The sequence below is a fragment of the Mixophyes fleayi genome, chromosome 12 (genome assembly GCF_038048845.1).
Source record: "Mixophyes fleayi isolate aMixFle1 chromosome 12, aMixFle1.hap1, whole genome shotgun sequence".
NCBI classification, from domain to species: Eukaryota; Metazoa; Chordata; class Amphibia; order Anura; family Limnodynastidae; genus Mixophyes; species Mixophyes fleayi.
Window position 1 is genome coordinate 41,189,770 of NC_134413.1, and position 27,135 is coordinate 41,216,904.

A 27,135-nucleotide genomic window follows, 5' to 3' on the forward strand; every position below is an offset into this window, starting at 1 on the left:
TTCTCTGAAAACCCACCTCTTCAGACAAGCTTATAATATTCCTCAACCACCCTCTTAACCTCACTACATTACCCTATATTACCACCTGTTATACAACTACCCCTTGACCAACATTGTTGTGTGACAGGATCATTGAGCTTATGAGTCACTTTTACCTTTGCAGTCTGGCTGGGCCGACTGCAAATGTAGACTTAACCTCATGTGTCAAACTCCCATTGTCCAATGGATTGTAAGCTTGCGAGCAGGGCCTTCTCACCTCTGTCTGTTTTAACCAGTTTGTTTATTAGTTTACTATGTTTGTTCCCAATTGTAAAGCGCTACGGAATATGTTGGTGCTATATAAATAATTGATATCATACGATCATACATTTGGAAAAATCCTATAAATTTTGGCAACATATTTATATACATAGCAGCTCTGTAGATTTGCAGATTTTGCGGAGTGAATGATATCATGTTGGTCCTAGTACCAGAGTAAAGTAGTAGTGCTTAAGCTCCTCCCCCTGCCCCCATGATTGGCCCTTGTGAATAAACAATCATCCCCTCCCCCGGCATTTAATTACAGACAAAATTAATACAGCAATGGGGAAAATACAGCTGTGTTCACTAGGCTTGTGGTGTAGCTTTAAAGTAGGCTGTACTATATGTGCAGAGTGCAAAGGAGATTCTATTACAATGGAAGGTTTTCCTCGGATTGTCTATTACATAAATGTAAGCATACAGCAGTGTGCAACTCATAAAATCTGTATGCCTGTGAATAGCATTATAGCTTTCCACAAAAAAATGTAAAACATGCGGTCTGTTAACAAATGTGATAAATATTAAGGGAAAATATTATAATGCAGAGAATGCCATCTCGAGCATATAAACTATATAGGTAGCCAATTACATTTTGAGCAGTTGGCTGTAAAGGTATGTCTGCTAACAACTGCCTCGGAACGGGTATATGGTCACTGAAATACCACAATGATTAGCTTATTCAGTACTAGTTTGTACATTCTCTAATCACAAGATTGAATAAACCAAACATCTTAAGAATTGAAGGCCCTAAATATTTTACATCAACAATGCAAACTAGAAATTTCTGTGAATCACTGCTGATGATTTTTAAGTCCTGGTTGAAAGCGGTTACTCTCCTCTACCACAGTGCAAGCTTCCTACACGGTCACAGCAAAGCCAGGGTTAAGCAATATGGGTACATAACAGTTTTATCCTCTTCATGACAGAGGGAATTTCATACTTTAACGACAAAACCAGATTTCATAATTTGCCTGGTAAGCTTTGTTTTATGGCTTTCTTGAGGAGTTGTTTTTTTTTTTGAATAGGGAAAATAAAGTAAAATGTGTGTGTGGGGTACAGAGGACACCCTCTTCCATTGTTCTTCCAAACTTTCACACAATTAGCGCAACTCCAGAATGTTACTACCAAATTTAAATTGGCTTGTCCTCCCAAGTATAGTGTTACCAAACAAGTGTACCCTATGTAATCCCTAGTAAAAAGTTAAATGGCCAGAGCATAAGTTATATAACTCAACAGCCATCGGTTCCAGGGAAGTGGCCAGGAGCCGTTACTTACAGTTCTGGCCACAGACCTCAAAGTGAGCGCTATGTATATCTCAGAGGGGAAGTATTAATATTCCCACAGATCACAGAAATTTTGTATTTCGATATTGGTAAGAAAGCCATTAAGCGGCAGAACTGCTGGATCCGACGGTGGCTGAAATGTTATCAGCTGTCAGCACTAACAAGATAGACAAGACAGCCATTTTTCTTCATATTCTATATAAGTGTTTCTCAAACCCAGTCCTCAAGTACCCCTAACAGTGCAGGTTTTCCAGGTCACAAATTAAATAATTATACCACCTGCGGATCTTTCATAATGAGTCAGTAATGAATACACCTCTGCTCCAGCAAAGAGATATGGAAAACATGTACTGTTAGGGGCATCTGAGGACTGGGTTTGGAAAACACTGTTCGATATTCAATTTTGGTTTTTGAACCATATGTTTTTCACACCAGGTACAGCGAGACCTAATCCATGTCTCACCAGCATCTCTGCATTTTAAGATCACTAGCAATAAGGAGAGGGATGACCTTAGGGGCACAGCTCTTGTGTGGGGTTTTACTAATTGTGTGTTATGAAGATGAAAGAAACAACTCCTTAACAAGTTGCTGTCAGTGACAGCCCCATTTCTAGTCTGTTGCGGGTAGAAAAGCCAGCCAGGTACATGCAACAGAACTTAGACATACTTTAGAGCGGTCGGGAAAGATGTAAAGGGGCTCCCACCTCACAAACTCTGGAAAAAAATGTATTCAATGAAGAGAGTACAGCTGTGTCGATTTTCAGGGCAAAGTAAATGGTTTTTACCAATATAAGACAAGGCTGAAAAACAAAAGGAAGTTAGAAAGCAATATTAAAAGCACGTGCAGGTTTTGAAAATAAGAAGTAGCTAAATATATTTCTTCCCTTTTCAGTGCCTGTATGTGATCTTAATCATCTAGTTCTTATCAAAATCATTCACAGCTGATCTCTCAGATGATAGATATGGCCAATAGTTTCCTGAGATTTGCTCTGTCAAAAAAGGTTATTGAACATTTTTAGTACGTGCAAAGTACAAGTATACACAAACTTTATACTTACACAAAATGCTAAATTGCTTCTAGGTATGCTATGTGCAGAACTGCATATCTTGTATATAAATGTAGGCATAATTAGACTGCCAATTTTAAAAATTTGCATACTTTGAATTATGTTTAATCTTTTTTTACATGACCGCTTACTGAGAGTTTTATTCACCAATTAGTTCTTATGGGCAACAATAGGAGCACCTGCAAAGTACTATAAATTACAAACAACAATAAATAGGGAGAACTTTTGTAAAAATAAAGTGTTTTTCTAATTAAATGACAATAGTTATGATCTGTTAAACGCACACACACAAAAAAAAGGTATATACAGAGCATTAAGAAGCATAAAAAGTTTAAATTAAATAAGATAGAGTGGAAGATCTAGGTGTAAATATTTAACACTCCCATTTTAAACTTTCCAAACAGTGTGCACAATATCTAGCGATATCAAAAGCAACTGTCCTTGTGTTTCCATTACAAGATCATAAGCTGTTACTTAAAAATTCAGAATGTCAAAACAATCGCAACACAAGAAGCCATATAGATATGTACAACTAAGGTTGCAACAGAGTTTAAGAGTATCTCATGCTGCAATTTCACTCCAAATGGAAAATCTACACTGTTGCCTACTTGAATAACTTGAATAACTGCCAGTGACATCAGCAGAAATGTCACACATCCTCTGGTTGTCACTCTAACAGGTCATAGCTGAAACACAACTGCTTGTAAAAGCTTATACTGTGTCCCAGTTACGGACAATGACGTCACTGTGTTAGACTGTTGGCATTTGAAAGCCAGTAAATGGTGCAAAGATGAATGCTGAGAGATCTCATAAATGTGCAGATAATGACTCTGCATTTGCAACATGCCATAATAAACAAGGGTACCATAAGATTATCAGTAGTTGTTAGCATGGAGTGTATGCAGGCATCTGCAATAAATAAAAGGCTTTGGAAAATCCCTGAAAAAGGTTTTCAGCAATTGCAACCCAGATGATAAAATAGGACATACTGTTTTTCCTCATTCATTTCCAGACCCCCAAAAAACTATGAAGTGTACCTACAAATAAGTGAGGCAGAGCTGGCAAATCCCAGGAGCCAGGTTGACAATATAAATGTTTATTGCTAGTGCATAACTTGTGTGTGCTATTTGTATTAATGCATCATCATTTATTTATATTGTGCCAGAGCTTTACAATTGGGGGCAAAAACAGTAATGAAATAATACTGGGTAATACAGACAAAGAGGTAAGAAGGCCCCTGCTCGCAAGCTTAAAATCTATGGGACAAAGAGAGATGGATACATGAGGTTAAGTCTACCCATTTCATTTCGGGCCAGCAAGAATGCAAAGGTAAAAAGTGACTCGTATGCTATACGATCCAGTCATACAGCAATGTTGGTAAGGGAGTCAGAAGGTTGTTGTCTTGTGTGAATTGTGTAAAAGGTGGTAAGAGAATAACCTATCAAGTTTAAGAGGGTGGTTGAGGAATATTATAAGCTTGCCTGAAGAGGTGGGCTTTCTGAGAACGCTTGAAGGTTTGAAGACTAGAGGAAAGTCTTATTGTGCAAGGGAGGAAATTCCACAAAGTGGGTGCAGCTCAAAAAAAAAAAAAAGTCCTGTAACCAGGAATGGGAGGACGTGACAAGAGTGTAGGAGAGGCACACATCTTGTGCAGAACAGAGTTGTTGAGTTGATAGATATTTTGGAGGTAAGTGAAGCGATGTATGTTCGTTGCACATTTGTTGATGGCCTTGTAGGTTAGTAGAATAATTTTCTATTGAATTTGGTGAAAAATACAGGCAACCAATGTAGAGACTGACAGAATGGATCAGCAGAAGAACGATTTGCAAGGAAAATCAATCTAACCTCCGCGTGCAAAATAGATGGTAGAGGGGAGAGTCTGATTTGGGGAAGACCAGTAATGAGGGAATTACAAAAGCCGATGCGGAAGATGATCAGTACATGAATTAAAGTTTTTGCAGTGTCTTGTGAGAGATATGTACATATTCTGGAAATGTTTTTCAGATGTATGCAGCATGATGTAAATATAGATTTGATGTGGGGAACAAATGATAGTTGTGAGTCAAGGATAACACCTAGGCAGCGAGTTGGCAGGGTGAGATGTTGTCAACAGAAATAGAAGCCAGGCAGGAAGCTTCTGTCGGTGGGTGGGAATATTATTAATTCTGTTTTTGAAAGATTGAGCTAGAGTTGGCAAGAGGACATCCAAGACAAAATGGCAGAAAGTCAGTAACGTGAGGTAACACTGATGGCGAGAGATCAGAAGAGGTTGGATAAATTTATATATCAGCCGCAAAGAGATGATACTGAAATCCAATGTAGCTTATTTATTTACCAAGAGAACAGGTGTAGATAGAGAATAGCAGAGGACCTAGGACTGAGCCATGTGGTACTCCAACTGATAAAGGAAGCGGATCAGAGGTGGATCCAGAGAAATTAACACTGAAAGAGCGATTAGATAGGGAGGATGAGAACCAGAATAGAACAGTGACTTGAAGACCTAGGGATTGATGAGTTTTTATGAGGAGAGAGTGGTCACCAGTGTCAAATGCAGCAGAGAGATCCAGGAGAATTAGAAGAGAGCAATCAAATTTAGTTTTAGCAGTGATAAAGCAATGACAACCTTTGTCAACGCAGTCTCTGTGGAGTGTTTATAACAAAAGCCTGACTGAAGAAAATCCAATAGGTTGTTTGCAGAAAGGAAGCATTGGAGGTGAATGCAGGCAAGTCTCTCTAGAAGCTTGAAGGGGCATGGGAGCTGAGAGATGAAAAGGTTATGTTATAGAGTTTGTGCCAAAATGATGTTTGTTTTTCTCAGAATAGAAGTAATCACTGTGTGGGGGAGAGGGAGAGGGAGATTTTAGTCAGGAGTGGAAGTAGCACAGGACATAGGGATCTTCTGATTTGTGAGAAGGATCAAGAGGACAGGCGGTAGAGTAGGAAGATGAGTAGAGAGTAGATACTTCATCCTCATTTGTGTGATCAAATGGAGAGTGTGTCAGAGGGTGCTGGGAAGGAATTGAGCCGATTGTTTGTCGAAGAAGAGACCATTTCTAGTCTGATCTTTTCAATTGTGTCCTTGAAGTGGGAAGTAAGATCCTGGTCATTGTAGTCAGTGGGTGTAGGGTGGGGGGGGGTTGAGAAGAGATTTAAAGGTGTTGAAAAGGCGTTTGGGGTTAGAAGGATTAGAAGCCTTGGACGAGACGAGCGTTGGAAGTATGCTTGTTGTGCAGTGTCCAGAGCATTTCAATAGGAGTCCTACTTTATAGGAAAGTTGTAGATTTTGTGTTACCTTAGTGTGCAACAGCTGAAGTCTATGTGGCGTATGGTGCCACTTGATCAAGGACTGTTGCTACGGTTTGGTGAAAATGAGGTATTACCATATCAGCGGAGGAGAATGTAGCGACTGGGGAGAGAAGGTGTTTGTAGGGAGTTAAGATTTCTGTGGCTAGGAGGAGGCTTGGTAAAGTTTGACAGTAGAGAGGTTAAAGTACTATTCTACTATTAAGCTAGAAGATGCCAGGCACCTATCATAAATTATGCCTCAATGAACACTGCGCCAACATAGGTTAAATAATAGATAACAAATTCCTGTTGCATACTTTTAAACACACACAGTTGAACAGTTGAGACACACAAATTAATGAGATTCAAATTAGCAGAGGATGAGAGGAGTAGTACTTCATGAACATGCCTGGAGATGAAAAGAGAAGAATGACGGTTATCTGCTGTGCATTTCCAAACACTTTGTGAGAAAAACCACTTCGTGTAGGAATCCCCAACACGTCACCCCTTAGACATGTTTGAACATCTTTGTTTCTTAAATGAAAATAAAAAATAAAATATAAATAGGTTTCTTAGATTTGACTGCAATTCTAATTCTACATTATTTTGCCAACCCCTGACCATCAGAGATGGACTGTAGTCATCCAATTAAAAGCATCAAAAGCATCTGCATTGACTGCTTCAACCTCCCTTCTGATGTTCATTGAAGTTGGTAACAATGTACCTTACTGTCACCAGTGCAAATCAGTCACAGGTAAAATAGTATCACTAGTGTGTAAAGCCAAAATGAAAACTTACTAACAATACATATATGTAGAGTCCCCCAAACAATAAACAAAGTGACAATCTACAAGTAATAAGAAGTGTAAGGGTCACACCTTCACAATACTTCTGTATGACCAGCTTGGAGAACGTTACTCAGCTGGTATTGCAAACAATGTTCACTGTACCCCATGATGGAAGTGTTGACAATACACCCAAACAATGACAGCAAAGACAGCTAGACTGTAGGAGGTCATAGATCTCTATTGTAACGCAAACTCTGTATTCAGTAATAAGCAGTTCACACCAGAAATGCAGCATGTACTATTTTGGGCTTGTATGTAGAGATGCTCTTCGTGTGCCCCATTGGTGAACCCAGCTTAGCTATGGAGAAGCCTCCAAGAGAACACATAAGCCTAGAGAGGGAGCCCTGGACAGACCATGAATACAGCATGTCCTCTTGCTTTGCAACTGTGATCTCAATGTGTTTTAGTTAAAAACGGAACTAAGCAATTTCAAAACAGCATAGACATCAAAGTTTACCTGTAGTATAAAGCTCTTATGTTCTGCCAAGTGTGCAAAAAGATCCATTGTGCTCAAAAACAGCTGCCATATTAGTGGCTATCCTACTGGTGGCCACATAAGCAAGTGCTGCAAAAAGGTTATCTGTCAGTGTGAATAAATAATCTTTCTGTACTTCCCTTTCCGGCAGCTTTTTTGTCACATTGATGATCCTTAAAGCACAACTGTCACAGCTCCCCTAGATGCATGAAAAAAATTACTTTGGAAAAAGCAAACTAGTTTATTGACCTTTCAGGTTACACAATTTTCCATACACCAATTTGCAAAACTGCGTATATGTGAATTTATTGTTCATGTTGATAGCTAATTGCAATGTGACGTTAAAGTTAACAGTTCAGGTCTTACTACATTTGCCCAGCTCTATTTAAATTCATTTGGAAAATAAGAAATGTTGTAAGAGTAGCTATTTATAGCATGAACAAAATTTGCAATGCAATAAAATCTTGTAATACATCAGAGATAGTGTGGGTTATTCAAGATCATGCATAAAACCCAAGCACAATAAAGTGTTTTTGCGTACCTAGCTCACACATGAGTAAATGTATAACATGAGAGAATGCTGTGACAGGTCCTAAGATTCAACAGTGGGTGAAAAAAATGTTCTCAGGAAACCATAAACTCAGAATTGCCTGTTAAACAAGCTGCACAAAAGGACGGGCTGAAATCTACGGTGATATCGAGGCATGCAGGAATCTCTCCATGTGACTTTCTGGAAAGGGAAAGTAAAGGCAAATGCTTGCCAAGTTCATGAACTAAACACTGGGTTTAAAAATAAATAAAACTAACAACATAATGGCAACTCACCAGTTAATACTTAACAATGCACAATACCTAGAGCTCCCAGTAAAAACGTCTTTATGGCTGTTGGCATTTCGAAAATCATTTGTGTAAAGTGAGACAATTGGAGAGATTAAAACAAAACACATTGGACTGGTGTATTTGGCATTTGACCCAGAGCAGTGTAATGAAACAATATAACAAAACATGTATAACTGCGTTTAAGGTCAAGATTGTTCCTATGGCAACAAGAACCAATTCTGCATTATAAAGTTACTATGCAATCCAATCAGAACGACCAATGAACTCCGTATCGGCGTTGGCAGTAATAACCATGACAATACTAGAAACATATATAGCACAATGTGTTTTTTTTAACCCTTCCTTTAAAACTGAACAATAAATTGTGGTTTAAGTAAAAAAAAAATTGCCAGCTTAACATACACATATCCCATTCTCCAATTGGAGATTCAGCAGATCTTCCACCATCATATGTTTTACACTACCATATACAGATAGCAAACCACAAAATATACTTCTGTGTGCAGAGTCCTGTACAGTCTGGTTTACAGAATATTTCTTTGGAAGGCTTTGCATTACACCGTTGACACGTGGTTTCCATGTAAAATCTTCCTGTAGCCACATTCATTCACATGTATGTTTCGGTAGATACATTGTAAATTTAAAGCATACCTCCCAAATGCCAAGCCCAACTTCCGAAATAGCAGGTAAATTCCCAAGAGTCTGGTAATCTCCCTGAAGACAGGCCAGACGGAGAAGAGGGGAGCAGAACCTAGCAGAATGAGCAATTCTTGTCATTGCTACAGAGTTATGGTGCGATTTTGATCCTCACATTGCAGTGGATGGGGTGTTATAAGTCCAGCTCAACCCAGACTTCACAGAGCTACATATTTTCCAGGGGTTAGGACTGAAAGGTTACCAACTAGGATCTAAAGACAAAGAGCACAATAAATGATAGATATAAACTTCTCAGCATAATGTTATAGACCCCTATTATTATAATCGTAGATTTGTAAGGCGCCAGAGTGTTCCACAGTACCGTACAGTAGGGAAAACAAGACATACATAAAACAAGGACATACAAAGCAGACAAAATAAGTGCAGAGTTGAAAACAAAGGGTATTAGGACCCTGCTCAATAGAGAGCTTACATTCTAAGTGCAAGAAGACACAGCTGAAACAACTGGGGTGAGTCTGACTTACATAGACACAGCTGTCCCAACCCCCACTGTATTAGTGTGAATAGTATTATCTGGGATACGTTAAGCTTTTAAAAAAGAAGAGATGTTTTTTTTTAAAGAACGTCTACCTTAAACAACTGACCCATCTTCAGGACACTACAGCTGTTCCGAAGAGGTCAGCAAGTTTGATGTGGCCCAAAACAAATAGCAAAAGCAACAACAGGGTGCTCCTATAAAGTGGTCACCTAATACCGCTGGCTCTTGCAATAAAATAAAGGGGTTTTTAAAAATTTGTGTTATTATTAGACCTGATGGGTCTAATGATGCCTACAAATTACAAATCCTGCTCTAAAATGCACACGACTCATATACAAATATTTATAGCATATTGAATAATGACAGAGAAAGGTAGTCTCTGAGTTGCTGCCTCAGGCAGCAGAATAGTTAGACGTGTCCCTGCAAAACAGTCGCACTACAGAAATGCTGTTAATAAAGAACATAACTGACATATTTATACTAACAAACAGCAAAAACAAGAAACCTATTCGACTTCCCACAGTAATAGCCGTGCTATGAAGCATTTCTGAATACATGTGTCTACACACTCTCAGTAAAGGGGCCAGTATATGTTTCAAGCACATAAAAACAAACAAAACAAGAAAAAACTCACAGGTATAAAGTGATCTTGTTACTTACATACAGTGGAAGGGTCTATTTGTGAGATGAACTAATATTCAGGAGAATGCAGCCCATCAATTTACTATATATCAGTACTTCAAACATTAGGCCCCATGTCTACTAGCATTAGTTACAAGCATATTACTAGGAATACAACGCATGTAAACGGGTATGACACTAGAAACCATTATGTCTAGTGTCACCATCTCCAATACCTGTTAGTGGTAGTGATCGGCTTGCGTTTAGTTTTGATACACATCTTATTCTACCCATATTCAATTACAAGGGTATGCCTACTGTGGGATGCAAACACTAAAGAAAACGCTAGTTGCCAACATGTTTGGGTTCAACAAGCATTTCATTCAATTTAAACACAAACCCAATGCCTGTGGGCACCTGGCCTTCCTTAGGCAGTACCACAATAATGCCAATAGCTGTTAGCAAATTTGTAGTCTGCAATACTGGTTCAGTCCACATAATTGATGCCTCCACTTTCTGCGAGTAACCATCTTTAAATGCACATACAAACTAATTAAAAAGTTTACCAGTAGTATCAAAATGTGCGCCTATAGAAGCTCATCAACTAAATATACTGCTAGAACTAAAGTTTGGATTTAATATATCCACATACTAAAGAAGGTTGAATCTTAATAAGTAACGGCAAATTCACATTTTTTGTTGTAAATAAGATTTTCATGCCTTTATTGCAGAATAAGAGCAAGTACACTGCATAGAAACTAAGGAATGTCACAAAGGTGAATGGAAAAAGTTTAAAGTACAGTGTTTTTTTGTAACCACTTCAAATTAAAATAATTCATTTATATGCATAATACAAAGATGAAGTTTGACAAGTGCAATTTTTAAAATTCTGTCAACCGTACTTTGGACAAGTTTCAGAAGAGCCTGAAAAAATGCTCTCCTATGACACCATTATTTTTGAGCACATCAGAGTGCCTTATTACAGGCAGAAAGACGTAGAAGTGCTGCACTTTACCAGCTGGGGGGGGAAACAAAACACTATAAAAATTAGGCATGAGCACTGCCGTAACTCGAAAAGCAACAGTTTGTCCCTACAAGTGTGACATGAACAATCTGTTTCCAACTGTTTGGCAACATGACCAAAGTGGATTAGTCTAGTAGACAAATAGACTGAAGGATAAAAACATTTCAGACTCAAAATGTAAATAATCATTCTAACTACTCTTCACTGGCCATAAGTCACAGTCACCAGAATGAGCCAAAGAATTATTCATTTGCATGTCAACAAGAAAACTGTTGAAATGTAATGGCTACAAAATGGAAAGTAGAATGTCATCAATATCACAATATATCACCAAACAGGCTGCAAAAACATATCCAGCAGAACTTGGACTTAAGCGTTGCCAGGAGGGCCAGCCTTTTACCCTATCATTTTTGTTCTAGCTGGCGACCCCAGCCGTACCCCCAACCACACCACAAAGCAGAATGAATTAATGTAGTCAGCATCCAAAGCTTCACAAAACACAAAATTCAGAAAGCCATATTACAGAATGGCAAAGCAAAAGCAGTACTCGAAGATTGTATCACCAAATCTCTGCACTTCTGCAAAACTGCTTGTTCTGCCATGACTTGCATTAAAGTTTGATGCAACTTCACACATCTCTATTTGCTACTGACCACGCTTTCTCTGAAAAAGGTTACACTTAATTTTATAGATCAAAAACGCAGCACTGAAACCCAATTAATGGTTGGAGCCTAATTTAAAATCAAGGTTACTGTTTGGATATTCATATGATGATCCCCATTAGGCCCAACATGTCAACATGGAATTTTGGGGCTGCATCCAAGCCTATCCTAATTTGAGGCCTTGGTCTATGCGTCTTCAAGCAAAAATGTTCCCACCTAATTTATTATACAACGTAAGCAGTGTTAAGGTGAAGGCACACAGGTGTTTCAGGACATTGTTTTCACAGCAGAAGGATGTGGCATTCTGGATGTCTGAATACCTCTGTAGTGACACTAATGGGAAGCACTTTCCCTGGTATAGGGGAGTGCTTTAGGTGTGATGCTTTTGTATGACAGGAAGACAATATTGATAACTCCATGCCAAGTCCCATAGATTGTAAGCTTGCGAGCAGGGTTCTCTTACCTCTCTGACTGTATTACCCAGTATTGTTTTATTAACGTTTGTTCCCAATTGTAAAGCGCTACGGAATTTGCTGGCGCTATATAAATAAATGATGATGAAGTCCAACTTCAGTAACATTTCAAACGCATAGACACTGCAGTTGTATGGTTGGAAACTGCCTGGGTACCATTGCCAATAAACAACAAAGTTTTTATAGCAAAGGGAAAACTACGTTCTTGAATTTTAGAACAGATCTATTGCAAAAAAAATAAGTCTATCTAGAACTTACTCTCTAGCTTTTTCCTTTAGATGGAAGTCCCTCATTTACCATTAAATCAATAAACTGCCTTGTCAATGAATGGTAAAGTTGACCTTTTTAACAGCTTACGGGCATACAAAAGAAAAACAGCACAACATATCCATTAATACACATTTGTTTTTGTCTGCATATATTTAGTGCTGCCCACTTTAAGTGATGACAGCTACATGTCAGGACTGCACTAAAACGATTTAAGTCAACATAGATTCCAATGCGTACATTTCAAATGTATTACGTGTCCCATAACATCATTTAAAACAAGTATTATGGTTTTTAAAAAAGCATTTCTTTAACCAAGAATCCTGTCTTGGGTCTTCCTTATTATCAGTACTGAAAGATTCAGTGAAAATCATAAAATAACAGTTCCTGGTCAGTTCCCTGGATCCCAATTTACTGACAGCTAGGCTCCATATACCAAGCCAAATACTACAACATGTGGTCCACGTTTAGCGGATTTCAGCATAAGTTCGCTCAGCTGAAAGCCTGTCCATTTAGGATGTAAACATAGCAAGAACGAACAAGGTAAAACAAATACATTTTCTTCAGAACAAATTCAGAACAAATGCAGATCTTGACAAAGTTTACTCAAACTTTCCTCTGTCATTCCAATGTGACATGCATGGGTTAGTGAATGCTTAGATAACAGTCTGCCACCAACACAACAAAATAGTAACTATAAACATTTAAATTCAAGGTTTGACCTATAAACCAGAAAATGCCACAAATATAGTTGGCCATTAAAGCATTGATGGGCACAAGGTGGCTTTTGGTCCGTAGGAGGCTATTGCAGGTGTCATGTGTGACCCAGATGGCCAAAGTGATATTCCCCTTTTCCGATTCAGAGGCATTCATTGGTTTCATCTACTATTTTGGTTGTAAGACCAAATCTAAACTCTGCTGTGAGCGCATAGGTTGAAATGGACTTTTATGATATCAGTCTCCAGAGCAAGTCTGTCCATTATTTGTAGACCATTCTGAATTTCTGTAGGTGAATTATTTCTGTTAATACCCCATGCCTGGGGTGTATGTTAACTGTCAGGTCTGTGCCTTTTTCAACTTTGGAGCATACAAAAAAAAAAAAGGGGGAATTAGTGTACTTGTTGGGGCTGCATGTAAAGGAATTTGTAGTCATACAGCCCCAACATCATTACAATGGCTGGTGGGAACAGTTCTACATCCATCAATGGTACAAATATAATGCGCTGTCCACCAAATACTTCATTTTTAAAAACATACTATATAACTCACACTGGCAAATCAAACCTTAAAACCATTATATATAACCATATATTTTGCCGTTTTAAAATGACTTGCACATGTTGTTACATACATTAAACATACTTTCATATCAGACTAGTGCATGTCTAAGAGAAGCAAGAGGCTTTGCACACACTTCCTCTGAACACTTAATAACAGTTTGTTTTCGGTCTGTTTGGGAGAGAGATACGTCGGCTCTTACGTTTCCTCTCTTCCTTTTCACACAGACAGCTCTTCCTACAAGTCTCTCAGAGAGTCGCACATGTTTTTACATACAGTTCAGTCTTCTGTATGCTCCTCCCCTGACATAATACACAAAAGGGGATCCAGGCTACCTGCTTTCTCCTGACTAATAGGCTGCTTTGTGTGACTAGTCATATATTAGCTATGAAGTGGTGTGACCTATTGATTTCAAAAAATACCAAAGAAGGGAAAAACACCCAGAACATACACTCAAAGGACTAAACGGCAGAGAACATTAGTGTATGTTTAAACAACATCAAATATCATTAGTGTATCAATAAAACAAAAACAAAATATCCTTATTATGTAAATGTATTTACTTCCATATTGCACAATACTCAGTTAAACAGCCCAGTTATGCAATGAATGCCACAACTGTAAAAAAATCTAATTAATAGCCAAATAGGAAAATCTGACAAATACATGATTATGAATATAGGAGAACCTCATTAAAATGTTAAAATAATTAATGTGTGGTAACTAACTACAAGTACTGAACTGCTCACATAGACTAAATAAATAATATACAAGAATATCTACTATATGCCAACCTCCAAATATATGACATTTATGACAAACACCAAAGTGCTATAGCGTAGATAAGACTATAAAGAGTTAATTGATAAAAGCTTACGATCATTTACATTGATGTGAAAAAAGGTTACTAGTGAGAGATCACAACAAGCCACATACAGCACAGTTACAAGTGAAAAGGATTAATGATAAACATGGAACAACCAAACCAATAGGTCCCTAGAAACTGAACAGCGCATGTGAACAACATATGATACACAACTGGGGTCCATGCGATTCCAGGATATTCTCACAGCAGACTGTCCCGACTCTAGTCGTGTTGTGTCATTCACTGCGGATTTTTGCTTCTCTAGGGAACTATTGTTTTCATCATTTCATGTTTATTCAAATTTATCATTCAATTTTTCCATTGGATTATTGTCAACCATATATGACGTTTCATTGTATTTATCATTATTCTCCTCAGTGTAAATGCTCATTAGCCTTTATCAATTAACACTTTTACACTTATTTAAATGCACTATAGCAATGGGGTGGTTTTCATAGAGTTCACGGTTTGTGAAATTTGCCATTTATCAAACACTCTTGATTTATATACATTGTTTGGTGTATTCTGTGAACAATGCACAACGTTTATATATACTTCTCTATTACATTAATAAACCACACATGAATGCGACATTGTATACATGGGAGCACCTTTGCATGAATTTAAAAAAATATATAATAATCTTGTACATATATTGTTCTGTAATTATTATTTTTTTTTACACATTATCAGAACATAATTGACAACTGTCACTTACTTACATGGATTGTGTAGTGGGATATATTGCAATAAAAGGACTATATATGTGTTTGTCCAAAATAAAGAGCAATTGCTTTTCTTTGATTAATCAATCTTGTTGCTTGACACAGATTAATTACATGTTGTTGCTTTGTGGAGTAATGTACTACCCTCTTGTATGTTCAATTTGCGTGAGGGGTGACAATTGGAGTCATAATTAGCTATATCTTAAAATGTCATTGCTGATATGCTCAGATATATGCATCTAAGTGCATTTTGAGTATGTGGAAACCTATGACTGTGTCTAAGGAAGTGGATGAACTCAGTATAATACGATGGCCAGTCACTAATAATTTCTAATTAATCTAGGTCTCACAATGATCAGAATTGTCTAATTACATATTATATGGCACAGTGCATAAAACATCATTGCCAAACAACTTTGATCATTTACCTACTGAGACAAAGAATAACAAATGGGTTTACTGTACAGAGCTGTAGAAAAATTGAATACAGTCCATCACAAGTTTATGGACTAATGTTTATTTACTTCTAATGTGACATAAAAATACATTACTTCCCAATAGAAACCAGGTATGTGATGTAGCAGCTAACACATATCATCAGTGTCACTTCTAAGAAGAGTATAATTGTTTTGTTTGAACTGTACTAGAAGTTGTAGGACTGTATGAATGAGCAGCTGTACAGAGTGCAGTGTACAGGGTTATGCCAGCAGTAGAACAACAGCAACAGTGGATACAATGTTTCAGTAGGAAAGCAGACGGGCCTCACCTTCTGGTCCACGATGGAGCAGGCCATCTCTCGCACGGCCCCCAGGCTCAGCTCCCCGGGCTCGGGCAGTAGGACGGGCTCCCGGCTCAGGCCGATCTGGATCTGTAGGGAGAGGCCGGGGCCCGTGGGGCTGGGCGGCCGGATCACCGGGGGGGCGCTCATAGACAGCTGGGCCCGCCAGCGGGAGACACCAGGGGGACACGGGTCAAACACACAACCGCACCCCACAAGACTGGACGAAACTAGACACTCATGCACCTGGAGGCAGCTCCCGTGAACGAGCGTCACTTACACACACAGCGGGGATTCACTGTCACACGAAACGGCAGGGCGGACACACAACTTCTACCCACATAGCCACCCTCCTGGCACCGGCATTCCCATCACAACCGGCAGAGTGGACTCATACTCCCGTCACAGCAGCCCCCGGGACTCACAGGCGCTCCTCACACCGTGCCACAGCCGCCTCTTCCCTTTCAGCAAAACTTTAACCATCAACAAGTCCGTGCGGCGCCCACACACACTCACACACACGTACATGCACATACACAACATGACAGCACGAGGGCCCCCTGCCGGACACACTGTATCATGACACACAAGGCCCCCCTGCCGGCCACAGCACATCATGACAGTATGCCCGCCTGCTGAACACGTGAACGCTCCCGGTGACTGGTAAACGAAGACCAGGAAACTGGTGGCATTTCTGACAGTCAAGCTCGGTATAACTAAGAAACCATAGACTGGCAATGTGTGGCTCTTCAGTTCTTGAGGGACTACAAGTTCAAGCATTGGGACATGGGTGGAGATATAGGTTGTCAAACATAGCAGAAAGCAATGAAAACATTTGGGTACATTTATATATATAAAAAAATAGTTTTGGTATCAAAGTTGTCTATTCAACTTTTCAACTTTTTTGCATTATATTTACTAACTACCATTTTCTATTTCCTGGTATGACCATAGAAATAAGTGGTGAAATTCTGAAGTGTGACAGTTCAGCAGCATAATTGTGGCATTTACATAATATACAAAGAAGTATTGCAAGATTAGGACATAAAAAAGTGTTCTACTCATGGAAGAATAGAGCAAAACAAACAATTGTTGCTCCATAAGTCGGATTTGCAACATTTTTGTGTGCTGTAACAATATGTAACACTTGTCCACTGATGTGTAATTTTCTGTTAACATGTCTAGTTTTGAAACAATTTTATATTACATATGTGTTCTAGTTTGGTTATTCAAGAACATGTTTATAAATGTACTCAAATATATATGTGGATAACATCTGACAACATTCCAGAATGCAAAGTCCGGTCAATTCTACGCCACGCATCTGATCCGCCCCAATCTGCCAATCAACACCCATTTTGCTGAGACCACACCCTTCACCAGAAGGTTACTGCCTTTATGTTGCCAGAAATGGGGACTGTTGGCAGCTATGGTACACTCCTCTCACCACTCTCCTGCTATGCTGCTCTTTTTCATTATGAATTCTGGTAACTAGGACTGAGAACTTTTTGGGTCAGAGAAACCTCACATTATGGTCTTGTTCTATGCAACAGGTTCTCCCGTTAGATCATCTCACATAATCAATAAGCCTAACATAGTTATCTTAGATAAAAGAGTTGATAGAGTGTACTCAAGTTTACAAAAATGCCCCAAACATTTTATAATAATAAGTGATCCCATACCTGAGAATTTCACCTGTAGCTGCTAATAACATTTGTAAATGTCTATGTAAATGTTTCAGTAGCAAATACTGTGGATATTAGAGATAAGTTGTTATTATATAGGGAGACTAATTCATATGCATAAAACACACCTCTTATTATTCATGTGGACTTGTTATACACAATAGGCCTCACTTATGCTGTAAAATCTGCCAAAGTGCAAAGCAAAAACTACTCCAGTGGTGCCCTGGACCTCGATTTGACCAAGTGTGCAAGTACATGGGTTTGCTGAGAAAGACGGCTACGTTAGTGGAGGTGCAGCAGTTTGCATTGGCTGATGGGAGGAATTGGGCAGAGTTAAGGCATTGCTTACAAAGAACAGACAGAGTAAGCACACTGATGCACCTAGTCTTCTAGAGCAGTGCAAAAATGAGATTTTATTTTCGAAGCAAGATTACTAGAATGCGTTAAAGAGAACACAACAATTTCCACTCTGTAAAAGGACTTGTTTTTTTGCACCAGCTCTGAGCCAGCTACGATCAGGTTTTAGCCTATACTTTTAAGTTTACACAGTTTGTGCCTTCCCCTGGCACTTCATTGGAGAACCTTGCTTCTAAGTGCACTTTACCCAATGTAGTTCAACTTTAAAACTTACAAAAGTGGCAATGTTATAAACACATTTAAATTGTCCCCTCATCATTAATTTAAGCTATAAATGAGGCTAAACTGAGCAATATTTTGGGAGAATAATGTGAAATTTAATAGCAATGAAAAGGGGTCATGTTAAAGCATACTTGCCAACATTTGGCCGTGGAGTCCTGGGAGATGCCAGACAGGGGGCATGGTGGAAGTACAGAATGGGGTACGGTCAATCGTGTCATTGTGGCCCTGGCCCCACTATGATTCAATGCAAATCGAGTCATTGAGGCTACCATCCTGCCCACGTCTCTAGGAACATTCTGGGAGATTTGGCAAGTATGTGTTAAAGTGGTAGGAGGTCGAATATTTGATGTAATGTTTACACTTTTGCACAGCGAGCCTCTACACACAGAGACACTCGTCTGAGAACAAATAGTATGTGTGCACTTTGATGTTTGCTAGGTGGGTCATCTACGCAGTTTGAACTTATATTGATGATAATGTAGTCTATCAATTTACTAGGAACTAGTACTGCATGAATATTGGTCAGACAGTGCCTCAGTGATGTCACTAGTTGGTAGCAAATTGATAGGTTGCATATTGGTTCAGCCAACAAAAGGATACCTCCACTGTATCTAAGTGACAGGTTCAATATAAAGCCATTGAAAGACACTGCAGCTATCCTGTCATCTAGTCATTTATGTAGCAGGCGCTCTAGTAGGTAATTTATGCGCAAATACAGTGGGGAATATATTTCTATTAGATGTTACCTGTCTGAAAAGGACAAGGGCAGCAGGAGCAAGGAGAGTGTGCCAAATATCACAGACCTCTCCTTGTCCCTGAAAACCCAGGTTTTGCTTGTTGGTGCATAACTAGGTGCCCCAATGGCCCAATCCTCATAGCCTCTGCAAACAAAAGATTCATAATTATCTACCCCCACAGATGCCACAGTCTTGTCTCACAAATCCATGCGCTTCATGCAAAGATACCAACTATTTTGCTTTGTCTTCATCACACCAACTTTACATTGCAATATTTAAATGCTAGACACATTTCCTAATGTTGCTTTTAGGCTGCCATTCATATTTATCTCTCTGTATTTCGAATGGTTCCTTGAATTGTGTTCAGGAGTCAGACGATATTGAGGCAAACAGAGGCACCTGTCTCAAGCAGCAGATTTTAAGGACAGAAAAATGTAGACAATATTAAAAAAAATGTTAATAGGTAATTATTTAGGAAGTGACCCTGTATTTCTCAAATAAATTCAGCCTAGCCATAAACATATACATTGATTTGTTATTTTTTTATTACTGCTTTTTTCCCCACACTTATTGAATGAATCTGGAAGAACCTAGGCTGTCATTTAGTTGTAATCTCTTCATTGTTTAGAGTGACAGCTCCAAGAACCATGTCACTGGAGGCGCAGGAAGAGCCACACTAAAAATCAACTGCATCATACAATGTGTTGGGGAATACATTAATATGATGTACAAAATATAAGGCTTCCAATAAGTTATACTGTGATATTATATGGTTCGCATGCGGAACACAGGCTAACTGCATTTTCACACGTCTCTACGCAGGGTATATAACAGCGCTCTCTCACTCCATGCATGTAACAATATGCCAATCACAGATGATGTGGAGAGCTGCATTCAACCACAGGAACTGCTGTTAGCATTTGATAAGCAGTCAACTGTGAATGCTCTTTATAAATGGTACTAAATGGCTGTTGGAATTTATTGTACAATATGACTAGGTTAGAGCAACATTAACAATAACAATCTATTCTTATTGGTGGACATACCCTTTAATTAAATACAGTAGTACAGCATCGTTCATGATTTTGTTAGGTAATTTGTCAGCATTGTTATTAGCATTTATTTATATAGCACCAGTGTGATAAAGTGAATGTTAAAGTATTCACATTAGTTCCTGCCCCAGTGGAGCTTACAGTCTAAATTCCCTACAACACAGACATTAACCTACCAGTATGTTATTTGAACTGTGGGAGGAAACCTAAGCATTTGGAGGGAAACCATACAAATACGGGGAAAGCATACAAACTCTGTGCAGACAGTGCTCATGGCCCCAGCGCTGTGAGACTAAAATGCCAATCACCCATGCCACATTTCTGCCAACTATAAAATACAGTGAGAAGACCTTGGTTAAATGGCACTTTAGTTAGCTAATGGGTTTGTTTTTTTAGAACAAAGAAGAATAAGAGGCCAACAGTCTAAGGGGCTGTTCAGTCAAACTTTGTCCACATGGAACATGGTGGGAGCATACTGCTCTGCATAACATGCATGCTTTGGGATCAGCTGCAGTCTATTATGCTGCTCTATTGAACAAAAGAGGTATACTGTTATATTAATTGCTGCAAACTTTGAGAATCATCAATTTTATGGTATGTAGTGCCAAACCATGGTCTCCAGCACTGTTCATCTGCACATCAGAGGCTCGCAGGTACAGGGATCAGTTATCCCCATGTCTGTGCAAGTTCCATTTAGAACACAAATGTGAGCAGAGTTTTGTCTTAGATCAAATTTAAATTTCAGTGTAAAAATAAAGCTATCAAGTATTTGTGTGCTACTTGAAGAAAAAGCCAGTATTTTCCTTATGTGCAAAATAAGAAACTAATTTGCACCCCTTGCATTGTAACATGATTTGTCTAGGATCACATTTACTCCTTTTTTTTGCTTTGCTCTCCTTAATGATTCAGGCCTAGCATGTTTAGGGATGTAGTTATGCAAATTAGAGAGTAAGGCACAAGTTGAGGGGAGCAGTTGTCCAAAGTGACGGCAATCCTAGTAAAGATCTAAGTAGGAACCGCAGTGCTCCAGCTTTGCAGAAAAGTGCAGAAATAGGATGAACTTTTTCAAAGTGAGATCACTGACATTAGATGAAGGCAGAGGCTAACTGGACCGGGGGGGGCAGGGGGGCAGCCGGGCCGCTCAGTCTAACGGCTGTTCGGACAGGCCGCCTCTTATGAAAGGTATATTTACATGAATATGTTTACGTGCTAAAGCAGTATAATTTTCCCAGAAGTATGACAGGTGTAGCAAGTCGGTATTCTTACACGCCACAATAGTGTAGAAATAGCATAGATAGCATGTGGCTTGTTAGTAGTGTAGAAACATGCAGTAACAAGCAGCAAGGTGGCGGGTTGTCTCTCCGAAACAGACATATCACATTTTTACTAAAATCTCTGCTCATTTTCATTTGTGTCCAATAGTGGTACAAGGGAAAATGAGCAGAGATTTCTGTACTATATCAGCTGGCAATGTGCACAGCTGGACATTTTGAATTCCCCCTTATGTGCTCTGTGACGATTATGTATTATTGTTATTTTCCCTTAATATTCAGGTATGACATGTATATTGTATGTAACCTTGTAATGTAATCTCAACGTGTGCTTTGCTAAATGACATGAGTCTGAACCTATGCAAGTGTCAATAATCTTTTGAAATTAGCCAGACCCAGTAATAGATAAATATCTCTGAGGAGTTTTTTTTGTATGCAGAGGATGTGGACCCAACCAGTCAAGCAGAACGAGCAGAGGTGAGAACTCAGGCCCTGTGAGAATTCCAGATCTCAGGACATCCTTAACTCACCTCGGAAAGCTCTGTGTCATTTTGGGAATCAATCTGACTTCATTGAAAATGTAATTTCTATGGTGGGGGTGAAGATGTCTGTCAGAAGGGTTTAAAATCTTCTGCTTTTGACATTACATTGTGCATTTTCATGAAGGGGGGGTCTATCAAGATTGAAATGTCCCATGTTTCTCAATTGTGTTCCCTCACACATGCCAAGTCTTAACTAGTAAGTAGTGACTCTGGTTTTAATTTCCTGTTTTATTTTCTGAAACTCATTTATGCAACTTATTGTATGTCTTGTTATTAACTTTTTGTAACTAAGCCTTGAAAACATTTTTCGGATTAAAATAAATTTAATCTAGCGTATTCTCCATGATTCTGTGTAGACTATAGGAGGTTAAATGACGCCTCAGTGTTTGATGCTTAGCCTATGCCTAGGATAGATGAACTACTAGATCAGCTTGCCCAGGCACGCTACATCACCATCATGGATCTCAGTAGAGAGTACTGGCAGATCCCATTGTCACCCGGGGCACGTGAGCGCTCTGCATTTTTCACCCCTTTTGGGCTGTTTGAGTTTTTGGTCAGGCCCTTTGGAATGAAAAATGCCCCTGCATCCTTCCACTTGGGGCACTGTGTAGGTGGAGGTACCCTCCTCCCAGAGCCAGGCAAGGTAGAGGCTATCACTGCGTGGCCGAACCCTACCACGAAAAAACAGGTCATGTCTTTCTTAGGTATGGCTGGGTTTTATCGAATGTTCGTGCCCCATTATAGCACCCTAGCTAAACTTCTGACTGACTTAACAGAAAAGAAATTACCACAAGTGATTAATTGGACAGAGGATTGTAAGAATGCATTTACAGCTCTGAAATCTGCTCTGGCCATGTGCTACAGGCCCCAGATTTCAAACGGAGATTTATAGTACAGACTGACGTGTCTAACTGTGGACTAGGAGCTGTTCTTAGCCAGGTGACAGCACAGGGGGAGGAACACCCTATCATTTTCCTAAGTAGAAAACTACTACCCCGAAAGGTGGCATATGCTACCATTGAATGAGAGTGCCTAGCCATCGTATGGGCACTTCAAAAGCTACAGCCCTACCTGTATGGACGGGATTTTACCATTATTACAGACCATAATCATCTAAGCTGGCTAAATAGAGTTTCTGGGGATAATGGTAAGCTTTTAAGATGGAGTTTAATTTTGCGCAAATATATATCTTCACCATTCAGCACCGGAAGGGCGCAGAAGGCCTCTCACGCCAAGGGGTAGAAGTGATGAATGGGCAGGAGAGACAGTGACAGGTCACAGTTCTCTGTGCACTAGGTTTAGGGGGAGTTGTGACAATTATGTATTATTGTTATTTTCCGTTAATATTTAGGTATGACAATGTATATTATTATTATTATTATTATTTTTTATTTATAGGGCGCCAGTAGGTGTGTGCGGCGCCGTACAGGGTATATTGTATGTAACCTTGTAAGGTAATCTCAATGTGTGCTTTGCTAAATGACATGAGTCTAAACCTATGCAAGTGTCAATAATCTTTTGAAATTAGCCACACCCAGTAATAGATAAGCATCTCTGAGGAGTTTTTTTTTGTATGCAGAGGATGCGGACCCAACCAGCCAAGCAGAACGAGCAGAGGTGAGAACTCAGGTCCTGGAGCATTCCAGATCTCAGGACATCCATAACTCACTTCGGAAAGCTCTGTGTCATTTTGGGAATCAATCTGACTTCATTGAAAATGTAATTCCTAAGGTGGGGGGGAAGATGCCTGTAAGAAGGGTTTAAAATATTCTGCTTTAGACATTACCTTGTGCATTTTTATGAGGGGTGTCTATCAAGACTGAACTGTCCCATATTTCTCAATTGTGTTCCTCACACGCGCCAAGTCATAACTAGTAAGTATATTTATTTCCTATTTTATTTTCTGAAACTTATTTGTGCAACTTATTGTATATCTTGTTATTAACCTTTTTGTAACTAAGCCTTGGAAACATTTTTCGGATTAAAATAAATTTAATCTAGCGTATTCTCCGTGATTATTTGTGAATTTACGAAGCCCAGGGTTTCAATACAATGGAGACTATGGACAGCACGATGGCTAAGTGGTTAGCACTTCTGCCTCATAGCACTGGGGTCATGAGTTCAATTCCCGACCATGGCCTTATATGTGTGGAGTTCTCCCCATGTTTGCGTGGGTTTCCTCCGGGTACTCCGGTTTCCTCCCACACTCCAAAAAACTAGTAGGTTAATTGGCTGCTATCAAATTGAACCTAGTCTCTCTCTCTGTCTGAGTCTGATAGAGAATTTAGATTGTAAGCTCCAATGGGGCAGTGACTGATGTGAGTGAGTTCTCTGTACAGTGCTGCGGAATTAGTGGCGCTAAATAAATAGCTGCTGATGATGATGATGCCATGTCTCTATGCTCGTGACACCATTTAGGAATGTGCAGTAACCAACACAACAGTCCCTCAGCCAGGGTAATTCAATTAGCCACAAATTGTTTTTGAAATGTACATAGGACACTTTGTGACGGAGATTTGACAGAGATATCTGCTCATTTTTCCTCACCTCCCATAGAGGTGTGAGGAAAAATGAACAGAAATTTCTGCCGCAATTGCCGACAATGTGTGTGGCGCGATGTCCTCGTGCCGGATCCCCGTCAATTGAGCCCCTCCTCCATGTGTTCAATTCAAGCTTTCCTGTAGTGCGATTTCTCCAGGGGCCAGGGAAAATTTACCAGTACCTTGAGGATGCTGGTAAATGTAGACAGCAACACATATTCCACATCCCCCTTTTAAACATAGTACAACACGTAGTACAACCCCATAGTACCCCGTAGTATCAAAGTAACATGGTAATGTAAACTTAACATTTAAACAATAAACTATGTAACAGTGCTAAGTTTGTCTGTAGTAGTTACCTGGCGATGTCTTGGAACCTGGGTTTGGGTTTGGATACCCTCCCAGATCTGGTCTGAATGGAGTTTATTGAGATTTCCTCTCAGTGCTATCATTATCAGAGTTTGGTGGGTCATAGGTTGCAGGAACTGTTTGATCTGTTTTCACTGGAGAAGTTTGTGAGTTTCTATATGGGGTTTTCACATCTGCTGAGTGTGGGCACCTGTTCAAGCAACTGAAGGTATTGCCTGCACCACATAAGCCGGCCATACCCGCATGCACACAATCTGCATGCACACAATCTGGCCTGGGTGAGAGGCCATCCATCTGGAAGATTTATTTCAGTGCCGCTTTCTCTGATACCTCTTTGTGGCTATGATCTGCTGGACCCCTGTCCCCACTCTCGATTGAAGTTGCGACTTGACCATGGGAATTGTGGTCCTTGTGCAATGTGATATCCGATGCTGTGCTGATGATGGCATACTATCCCTTGGCATGTTCCCGAAACAAAGCAACATATATGTCTGTGCCACTACACTTTACACTTCTCAAGCAGATGTTTGGGAGAATGCCCTGAGCTCTCAGCAAGTCCATTTTATTGGAGGTTATAGTTGACTACTGGTTTTGTGCTTGAAATTCCAAGCATGTGCAAATTCCATAAATTATTTTCTCATGAACTGCTTTGCATTATCTGTCATTAATTGTTGTGGGATGTCATGCACCGAAAAGTGCTGTTTCAGCTTTATGATAACAGTTGAACTGGTAAGGTTGAATAGTGTGACAAGGATACCCTCAGGTGATTCATACATGGACAACTTCTTACTTGAAATAAACTGTACTTTTATTGTTCCATCACAATAAACAGCATATACTTCGTCAGGACGACACCAGGCAACCTAACACTGGCTAAGCCAAGTTTCCCTCTTTGGTTACCAGCCACCAGCTGGCGTTGGTCGCAATGCAAAAGTGCAATATATAGTCTTTTATAGTTGAGATTTAGCTTGACAGACATGCAACACTCCCATCTTGCCTTTAGAAGGAAATCTCTTCAGGTGCTCTGTAATTCCTCTTCATTGCAGACAAACCTTGTCAGTTTTGTTATTAGCTGTGGAACGGACACTTCCAAAGCATGGAAGTTAAATCACACGTTATAATTTTACTTTATCACACATGTCTTACACCTGTATATCTCTGAACCTAGGTGCACTGCTGTACCTGTGTGTAACCCGGTCTGCAGCCTATACCTGCATTCCTCTCTTAAAGGCCTGTGGAAAACCACTCCCTGTGTTACAGTAAGTAGTTATTATTATTATTATTATTATCCTTTATTTATAGGCTGTCACAAAAGGTCTGCAGCGCCATACAGAGGGCAAACATAAAAACAGTACCTGGTATTACAGGCCAATAGAGTAAGCAAATAACAATACAACTCTTAACACAGCTAAAAATAGCTTAAACGGGCAATGGGGTGCAAGAATATATTCAGAGCAAGGTGAAGCCTGTGCCCATGAGCATGGGAGCGACTAACAGGATCATAGTCACTGACAGAAGCGTGAAGACAAAAGAGGAGTAGAGTCAAGGGGCAGAGAGCCCAAGGAGGAGATGCAAAGTGTTACTGGTGAGCAGGGAAATAGGTAATGAAAAGAGGAGCAACAGGAAGGAAGAGGACCCTGCTAGAGGGCTAGAGCTTACAATCTAAAGGGAAAGGGGAAGGAAAATGGTTGACATATGGGGGTGGGTCAGTGTACGTGGATCTAAAAATCACAAAGGAAGGGTTGAAGCAAAAGTGGATGAGATGGAAGATTATAGAGGATGAGGAATACTTTGTAGAGGAACAGTTAAATGGTGGAATGGTAGGCTTTAATGAACTGGTGGGTTTTCAGGGAGTGTTTGAAACTTTGCAGGCTAGGAGATAGTCTGATAGAATGAGTGAGATCAGAGGTAGGGGTATCACAAGAGAAATTTGGATGCGGGAGTGAGACGTGGTTACCAGAAAGGAAGTGAGACGATGGTCATTGACCAACCAGAGAGGGTGGGAGGGAGTATATATGGAGATGAGGTTGGAGATGTAGGGAGCAGTTGGAGAGGGCTTGTACGAGAGAGGAAGATAAGTCTTGCTACCGCCTTAAGTCGAAGAGGATCAAGATGGAAGTGGGAGAGGCTAGTAAGGAGAAGGTTGCAGTAGAAGAGGTGAGAAATGATCATTGAGAGAATAAGAAAGGGGAAGGGTCTGATACGAGCGACAGGATTGGGTAAGAGATTGGATGTGGGGAGTGAAGGAGAAGGGGGAGTCAAAAATGACACCCAGGCAACAGACATGGGGAACAGAGGAGATAGGGGTGTTGTCA

General features: G+C 39.7%; 1 protein-coding gene across 2 annotated transcripts in view; it reads right to left on the bottom strand.

Moving 5' to 3' along the window:
- Positions 1–16,549, bottom strand: part of PRKD1 (protein kinase D1) — a 115,724-nt gene extending 99,175 nt beyond the window's left edge. For both annotated transcript variants that reach the window (XM_075192596.1, XM_075192595.1), the window contains exon 1: positions 15,974–16,549. In XM_075192596.1, the coding sequence (XP_075048697.1) occupies positions 15,974–16,135 (162 nt within the window). In that variant the 5' untranslated portion in view covers positions 16,136–16,549. The remainder of the gene's footprint in view (positions 1–15,973) is intronic.
- Positions 16,550–27,135: the final 10,586 nt, after the last annotated feature.